At 57.5% G+C, this 8,823-nt stretch overlaps 1 protein-coding gene across 1 annotated transcript; it reads right to left on the reverse strand.

Annotated features, from left to right (window-relative positions):
• Positions 1–982: 982 nt before the first annotated feature.
• Positions 983–8,488, reverse strand: VPS18 (VPS18 core subunit of CORVET and HOPS complexes). The gene is made up of 5 exons (XM_004578167.2): positions 8,105–8,488; positions 6,796–6,937; positions 5,097–5,188; positions 3,113–4,983; positions 983–2,115 (listed from the first exon to the last, which is right to left on the reverse strand). Exons 1-5 carry the CDS (start codon positions 8,193–8,195, stop codon positions 1,390–1,392), a joined length of 2,922 nt encoding a protein of 973 aa, XP_004578224.2. The 5' UTR covers positions 8,196–8,488; the 3' UTR covers positions 983–1,389.
• Positions 8,489–8,823: the final 335 nt, after the last annotated feature.

Genomic DNA, 8,823 nt, shown 5'->3' on the forward strand with positions numbered 1-8,823 from the left:
CATCTGATGATTCACTCCCCAAGTGAGCTGCAACAGCCGGTGCTGCGCTGATCTGAAGCTGGGAACCAGGAATCTCTTCCGGGTCTCCCACACGGGTGCAGGGTCCCAAGGCATTGGGCCAGCCTCGATTGCTCTCCCAGGCCACAAGCAGGGAGCTGGATGGGAAGTGGAGCTGCCAGGATTAGAACCTGTGCCCATATGGGATCCCAGCGCATTCAAGGCGAGGACTTTAGCCGCTAGGCCATGGCGCCGGGCCCCAGATGGAAGATGTTTCCATCTGTCTCCTCTCTGTGAATCTTTCCAATAAAAATAAATAAATCTTAAAAAAAAAAAAGTCAAGTCTGAGGCCACCCGAAGCAAGCTTTCTTGGGGGACTCCCCAACTGGACCTCTGGACTCAGATCCTGGCCACTGGGAAACATTACAGGAGGTATTGTCTGACCCTGAATGCATGTGTTGGGACTAGGCAGTTGCTGTTGGATGTGCAATGGACAGCATGCCCTGATCACACCGTGGGCGACATGCATGATGGCCAGCTCATGTAGGTCAGCAGGAAGTGTCAACTGCCTCATCAGAGGATGGAGAGCAGAACAGCCTGGACAATTCTGGCTAGGCTTTGCAGCATGTTCCCGGGTATGTGGATGCACTAAGGTGGCCTTCATCAATGAATACATCTTGGAAGAATTTTCTCAACCCTGAAGCAATGAAACCAGCAAGTCACACCCTTAGAACACTCTTCTCCACATCGGGGTCTCTAAGGAGTCAAAGCACCATCTCTCATCCCTGGGTGCTGATGTGGTTTCACAGTAAGGCATGTTTCCCTCCCCCCGTCTTCCCTACAGACACAGGGAAAAAAACCTAAAACATTTGTCCCACCCACCTTCCTCCATAGCTGACCCTCCCCATCTTAATCAGGCCCACATGGGTGTCTATCCCTTCAATTATGTAAACAATATTTTACAAAATGCAAAAACAAAACAAAGTCACCTGCAGAGAGCAGACAGTTTAATGCCATTCCCTTGGCTACCACCTTCTGCTGTCCTTCCCCTGGTCAGACTGGACAGGAGCCTGGCCCCTGGGCCCTGGGTGGCTACCCTCGCCTCCGGGATCAGGAAGGATGGGTTTCCTGCCAAGGCCGTGGCTGAAGGAGGGAGGAGGGCACTGTGGATGGGAAGCGGGATATGGGTAGGCAATGACAAGGCCACGTGGCTGTCAGACACCAAGGGGTGGAGACCGGGTTACACACCTGCGTTCTTCACCTGAGGTCGTGTCCAGCCTTAAGTCCACTGCCCCAGCCTGCAGAGCCCAGGCTCGTGAGCCCAGAGCTGGGGGAAGGGGCCTTTCAAGTCTTGGCTCCCTCCTGCCTGTCCCGCTCCTTGGGCAAGAGCTCCTAGAGCCAGCTGAGCTGCTCTTCCTCATACCGCTGCGGGTCGATGAAGGGCCGGTCGATGGAGCGGATCATCAGCTCCCCACAGTATACACATTCAGCGGCCACCAGCTCATCGAGGTCAGCCTTCAGTTGTTCGCGGCTGGGCCCCACGGCGGCAGCCCCTGCCTCGGCCTCCTTGGCCCGGGTCGGGCCCTTGGCAGGGGGCAGTGAGGCCCCCAGCTTTCGCTGTAGCTCCTCCAGCCGGGCCTGCTTGTAGGCGGGCAGGCCAGGCCGCACGGCCTGCAGCAGGCAGTCTGCGTGGAACATGTGGCCACACAGGAAGAGATAGAAAGGGCGGTTCAGTAAGGGGAAGTCGCAGGCGGCGCACTTGTCCTGTGGCTCCACAGTGCCGTAGCGGCCCCGCAGCTCCTGCAGGTCGCGCCGGATGCGCTGGGCACTGGCTGTTGCCTCCTCCATCTCCCGCTGCAGCTCCTGGATGTGGTGGTTGTAGGCATTCAGCGAGCTGCAAATGGCCTCCTTGAAGTGGTCGATAGTGACGAAGTCTGGGAAGAAGGGCAGAACGTCCTCGATCTTGAGCAAGGGGCAGCTGGCCAGGCAGGCCATGGCAGTCTGCACGTCCTCCTCCTCCTGCACCACATGCCGTGCAATCTTCAGCCACAGCTTCTTGCGCAGCTCCTCATCGTCCTCAGGCAAGTCCGCACACTGCTTGGCCAGGTCCACGTCCACCTGTGCAGAGACCGTGGTGTTAGGGACACAGGGAGAAAGCTGCCCAGGGAGAAGCAGGGCCGAAGACCTGGGGGAGGAACCTATGGTATTGGTGACGGACCTGTCCCAGTCGCAGCTATGCAATCCACCTCTGGTAGCGGGACTCTAGTTAGACTAAAACTTAACAAATTACTTGGTGGTGGCACTGTGGAATAGCAGGTAAACCACCATCTGCCATGCCAGCGTTCAATACGGACACCCTGAGTCCCAGCAGCTTCACTTCCCATCCAGCTCCCTGCTTGTGGCCTGGAAGAAGCTCCTGGCTCCTCACTTTAGATTGACTTAACTCTGGCCACTGTGGGAGTTAACCAGAGGATGAATATTTCTGTCTTTCCAATAAAAATTTTAAAATCTTAAAAAAAAAAAAAGTGAAAGGGGGGAAGGAAGGAGAGAAAAGAAGGGAGAGGAGGGGACCTGGGAGGAGAAGAAAAGGAAAGAGAGGGAGAGAGAGAGTAAGAGTAAATCTTCCATCTGCTGGGTTAGTGCATAAATGGCAGCAACAGCTGGGGTTGGGCCAAGCCCAAGGCAAGAGCCAAACACCCCATCTGGGTTTCCCAAGTGACTTGCACAGACTCATGCTCCTGGGCCACCCCTGGCTGCCCTCTGGGGAGTGTGAACAAAGAGCTGTCTGGGAAGTGGAGGAGGAGCTGGGACTCCAAAGGCCATTTGAGTATGGGATGCCAGCATGGCAAGCAGCAGCCAGCCTCACATCAACAGGTTGCTTAAGGCCATATGCATGAAACACCCCAAGAGTTCACAACACGCAGAAGTGTGGCACAGGGCTGAAGGCACTGCTCGGGGGACGTCTGCAGCCCCAGGGAGGCAGCTTCTGGGTTGAGTCTTGGCTCTGCTTCTAAGCACCCTTGGGTCCCAGCACCAGCAAGCCTCCAGCATGGGAAGCTGCCACCATTGCTGTTCTCCCAGCCTCTCTGGGCTAGGGTCCAGACTGGGGGCTCACCTGTAGGGCCAGGTCCACGGCTTCCTCATACAGCTCCAGGACCTTGTAGACGTGCACGCAGGCGCGGTGATGGCCATGCTCAGCACAGAGACGCAGTGCATACTTGAGGTCGTAGTGCACTCGGTGAGGGCTGCTCCCAGCCTGCTCAAGGTAGGCCAGCAGCGAGGCTGGTTGGCCACGGGCATACAGTGACAGCAGATAGTTGTGAATGGCCTGCTCGGTCTCCCCCAGCACATTCACACAGAATTCCATGTAGCGGATGGCCTGGCTCACCTGCTGGGTCTCACCACCCTGGCTGTAGTTTACCAAGGCAGGGATGAGCTGCCGGGCATCCAGGCGACTGCCCATCTCAATCCAGGCATCCACCAGCTGACGGGGGATGTGGCGGATGAGTATAGGTGAGAATTTATAGAAGAGCTGGGGGTCCCGGTGGCGGGCGAGCACGGCCAGGGCCTCCTCGTAGGCTTCATGCTGGCAGTGGTATGCCACCACACGCTCGTAGTCTTGCATGATCACCGCAAAGTACACCATGTGCTCTGTGTCCCCATGGCTGGCCAGTAGCTCGTGGATGGATGCCCGGCTGGCAAATAGCCACTCCTTGTGGCGGGGGCTGCTGAGGAAGGCCCGGAAGCGCTCACGGGTCTCCCGGTAGAGGGGCAGGGCCTCGGCGTCGCCCTGCAGGGCCCCAAGCCGGCTCAGGTACAGCTCGGTCAGCCAGGTGGTCAGCAGTGTAGCCTGTGTGCGCTCAGCCGGCTTCAAACCGGCCAGCTTGCGCTGCAGGAACTCGGCCAGGGCCTCCTCCTGCCGGGCCTCCAGAAACTTGAGGGCGATCTCCTCAAAGTAGCTCTGGGTGAGCGCGTAGCAGCGGGCGCTCTCCAGATAGCGCTGCTGGCGGAAGCAGAAATCGGCCTCGCGGGCTAGGACGGTGTCCAGGCAGTCGGGCCGCTCACGGCAGTACTCCTTGGCCAGGTCAAAGCGATTCATGTCCAGGTAGGTGCGCCACACATCGCGGGCTTCCCGCTGCACGTGGTAGCGGAAGACGGCACGCTCGGTGTAGGCCCACAGCTGGCCCGTAGATGTGTCTTTCACCATGTGTTTCAGCGGCCCAAACTTCTCCAGGAAGTGGTCCCGAAGCACCACCTGTCCTGTCAGTGTGCACACTGCCTCCACACGGTCTGCCAGCAGCAGCAGGAAGTGGAACTGGGTCAACACGATGGCGAGGGGTGGGCTGGCACCGGGTCCGACTCCCTCAGGGTACTCCCAGACTCGCTCCTCGCTCAGTAGGGAATCGGGCCGCCCACAGTCCAGCGCCCCATACAGCACGCCGTCCCCCATCATCCAGGCGAAGGCCCGGGGAGCAGAGCGCAGCTTGGGGGTATAGAAGGCCAACTCGCTGTAGCCCAGGTTGCTAGGAAACTCCCGGAACGGGGGCGGGTGGTCAGTATAGGCCGCAAAGAGTCCCGAGAAGCCCTGGGCCTCCGCCCCCTCGGCTGTTCGCCCAATGAACTGGAACAGGCGTTGCCGAGTGGTGGCAATGACGAAGCCGCGCCCATCAGGGCCCCGCTCAGCCTCAAGGGAACACACAGGCGCTGGACCCCCTTCTTCATTGAGCACGTATAGGGGACGGAAGTAGAGATCGGGGGCAGGGCCGAAGAGTCCGCCCTCGCTGGCTGAGAGCTCTGCTTCAAAGATCTGGCCCTGGGCAGTGCCCACCAGGATGGGACCCGTGCTGCTCTCAGTGCCCAGGGCTTTGTTCCAACCCACACTCTCCACTAGCTGCCCCTTCCAGCGCGCCAGTGGCCGTACCTTCTGTCCATTGCGGTTTAAGTACAGGACCTCTGTGCTGCTCAATGCAATGAGCAGGTGAGAGCCTGCAGAGAGGAAATCAGGGTGCCCTGGTTGATGCTGCCATTCCTAGCCTCAGCCGCACCCTGGGCGCACCCCACCCACCCCAGATCCCTTCTCCAACCCCACCATCACCTACCGGTATGGTCCAGGAACATCTTGTGAACTTGGGCATCATCCTTGCGCCCCAGATCCACTTGGTTGAGTTCATTAGGCTTGCTCAGGTCAATGCTGCAGGGATGAGAGAGGAAAGGTCACCCTGGAGAAGGGTCCATCCTCCTCTGGGTCACTGTCTTCTGCAAGAATCTGACAAAGCTGCTGCCTCCTTGCCCTGAAGCCACAGCCACAACTCGGGATTCCAAGCATGGGTGCAGGCAGGTGGTGTCATGGCTCAGGCCCCACCTGGGACACCCGCATCCAATATCAGAGTATCAGGGAACCACTCCACTGTGGGGTGTGGGTGTCTAACCAGCCATCTGCCCAACTTCATTCCACTCAGGTCCAGTTCTTCCATAAATAATGGGTCTCTGCCCACCCCCTTCCCCGCAAGCTGGTCCTTCTTTCTATGGCTATATTTCCCAGACTGAGGTAGCTACATCACAGGTACACATATTTTAAATTTCAATAGATGCTGGCAGATTAGGTTTCCCAACAACAGTGGCAACAGACACTCCTGTGCGCCTTGAAAGGGATATGGCTCGGATGTGGTGTATCCCTCAGGGGTTGCATGCACACCTGCTTCCTGGTGTTGGGACTCTGGGAAGAAGCGGGAGCCCAGTGGGGGTACCCTGTAGCTTCTGGATTCTGAGTAACAAAGTCTCTCTTTAGCCTGGGACCACAGAAATTTATTAAGTATTCTTTTAATATTTTCATTGTTCTTTAACTTTTTTTTTTTAAATGTATTTGAAAGGCAGAATAACAGAGAGGAAGAAAAGAAAGGGAGAGAGATTTTCTATCCACTGGTTTCTTTCTCATATGGCTACAATAGCCAGGGCTGGGTCAGGCCACAGTCAGAGCCAGGAACTCCATCTGGGTCTCCCATGAGGGTAGCATGGGACCAGGCAATGGACTATCTTATGCCATGCTCCCAGGCACATTGGCAGGGAGCTGGATCAGAAGTGGAGCAGCCAGGACTTACACCAGCACTCTGATATGGGAAACTGGTGCTAGCTGCTACTGGCGCAGCACAGTGCCTGGGCTTAGAATTCATTGTTATGAGACAGTGGCCTACCTCTGCTTTATCACAGCTGGATATTCCAAGAGACCAGCAATTTTGCTCACATCTTTGCCACACATCCGTGGCTCTATTTCAGGACTCTGAGAGCTTGATACACCCTTTATTGGACGAAGGAACACATCTAAAGAGAGCTCACACCTGGGGAGCACAACTGGGAAGTGAATCCAGGTCTATTTGTTTTAAAAGCACATGATTAATTTATTTTAATTTTGCTTAGAAAGCAGAGAGACAAAGTGAGAGACAGAGAGACCGTCCCTCCAATGGTTCACTCCCCCAAATGATTGTAACAGTTCCGGATACCTGAGGCCCCTGCCAGGACACCCACGGAGCCGGTTGGGATGTAAAGACACGAACCAACGTGTGCTGCCTTCTTGGGGTGTGCAGGAACCTAGATCAGAAGCAGAGTAGCTGACACCCCAAGTGGGATCTTCACTGCCTGCGCAAAATGCCTACCCCTACCTGATTCCTAACTATGCCACCATGTCGGTCCTTCATGGGGATGGAGGGGACACTGCCTGACAATTCCAAATCTGACCCTTTGCCTGCTCCAGGGAGTGACCCGCCCACTGCTGATGCCTAACACTTCCAGGCCCTTGCCCACCGGCGCAGCGCCTCCTTGCCCAGGCTCATGCACAGCTGGTTGCAGGACACCACCAGGCTCGTGATCCGCTCAGGAGGCGTGTAGTCGATGCGTTGCTTTGTGAAGATGGGTGCCTCTTTCTCCAGCTGCGCAGTCACGTACCCTATGGGGAAGGGTGAAGCTGAGATCAGCTCCCAACGAGACTGGGGCAGTGGGGGGCTGAACACAAGGAGAGGCAAGAAGCAAATCAAGACCCCAAAACACTGACGTCAAAAATACAGATACTAAACAGTGTTCCTATTTATTTATTTTCATTTTATTTGAAAGGCAGACATATGGAGAGAGAATTATTTCCTCGACTGATTCACTCGCCAAATGAGCGCAAAGGCTAGGGTCGGACCAGGCACAAGCTAGCAGCCTGGAACACCACCCAGGTCTTCCCCATGGGTGGCAGGGACCCAAGTACTTGACACATGATATGCAAGAGCAAGAAACCAAGAGGTCAGGGCCCGAGTCCGGCACTGGTGTGTGGGATTCAGGCATCTCCAGGGGACTTGACTTTGAGACAAATGCCCGGCTCCCCCACACACTTTGTACAGCATGGGGGAGGCTGACTCTTGGACCCCTCGAGATGTTGTTGCAGCATGCTGCACCTGTTCCTGGGGTCACGGGGTAGAGTGGCTTGGCCGTTCCCTTTAGTGGGCTTTGGCACAAGCTATCTCAACTCAGCTAAAGCAGGGACCCCTCCCTGCAAGTCCACAGCTTTCAGAGGGAAACCCTGGGGAGCATTCCAAGCAGAAGCACTAAGAACCCAAGGCTGCAGGCTCTCCTGCCTCCAGAGACCCCAATGCTCTACTGACCTACTATCGTCCACAGAATTCCCCTCAGGCTGCAGGCAGCACCTGGCTCTCCCCAGGACCCCAAATATTTCCTTCCTATCTCATCCCTCTTCTGCGATACAATCCTCCCACCCCATCCCGCAGGACCATCCCTTCCCAACAGTCTCCCTTTTAGCAGCTTCTTGGCCTTCATTCTCTCCCTCCCACCCGCAGGGAGAGGCACATGAGAAAAGCACAGAATGAGACGTCTCCAGGCAGCGGTCTCCTCGGCAGGGCCTTCCTCATCTCAGTTCCACTTCCCTCTTCACGGGACTCTAGCTGTAAGGCCCACAGCGCGGTTACCGCAGCTACTTCTCAAACTTAGTCCTGCCACCACAACATGGAGACTCAGGGGGCCTGGACAGCTAACAGGAGGACAAGCGCAGCATGCACACCCCGGAAAACGACGCTGAGCTCTTGCAGCCCGCCCTCCCTGGCCTCCTCTTCCTTACCAGAGTGGGGGATGCCCACGCTGGGGCAGCCGGGCTGCAAGACGGCCGAGCGGGACAACGAATCCTCGTACTCATCCAGGATGGACGCCATGGCGCCCGGCCGCTGGGCTTTTCGCCCGGGCACCCCGCTGGGATCCCCGTCTCCCGGATGGAAGGCGGGGACTCCCCAACTTCTGACAGATCCTGGGAACCTGGCGTCGCCTCCTCTCTTTAAAATCCTGAAGATCTCTCTCCTCTCTCTCTCGCCTCTACGGCGAGAAGATCGGGTGGGATGCTCTCCCCCTTGAAGCTGAAGCGGGTTTGCACCCGACTCGCAGCCCCTAAAGGATCACACGCTCCGGTCCATCGAGCCGCGACAGCTCAGCTGACTCCTGACGCGCGATTATAACGTCACTTCCGGACTCAGCGTGTGTGTATCTCTCTCTCTCTCTCTCTCCCCTCCCCGAAGTTTGCGCGCGCAGCTCGTCGCGGGGTCCGCCTTTCAGGACCGGGCGACCCGGGCTGCCGGGGTCATAACCCGCCCGGCCAGGGGTGGCCAGCCGGAGCGGAGCGGCGGGCCCAGCCCGGGGCCGAGTCCTGGACGCCTCCGCTAGGGAGCGGAGCCGGGAGTGGCCCGACCTGGCCGGCGCCGCCATGCCCCGCTGCAGTCCCAGGCTTGGACACCAGGAGGCAATCCAGGCCTTCTCGGCGACCTGCCCCGCGCCGTCCGGGAGCCGAAC

The sequence above is a fragment of the Ochotona princeps genome, chromosome 6 (genome assembly GCF_030435755.1).
Source record: "Ochotona princeps isolate mOchPri1 chromosome 6, mOchPri1.hap1, whole genome shotgun sequence".
Classification (NCBI taxonomy): domain Eukaryota; kingdom Metazoa; phylum Chordata; class Mammalia; order Lagomorpha; family Ochotonidae; genus Ochotona; species Ochotona princeps.

Coding starts and splice junctions, on each gene's coding strand:
- VPS18 (XM_004578167.2), bottom strand. CDS start 8,195: ATGGCGTCCATCCTGGATGAGTACGAGGATTCGTTGTCCCGCTCGGCC. Junction 6,938..8,104: donor CGTGGGCATCCCCCACTCTG/GTAAGGAAGAGG, acceptor CCTTCCCCATAG/GGTACGTGACTGCGCAGCTG. Junction 2,116..3,112: donor CCGTGGACCTGGCCCTACAG/GTGAGCCCCCAG, acceptor GTCTCTGCACAG/GTGGACGTGGACCTGGCCAA.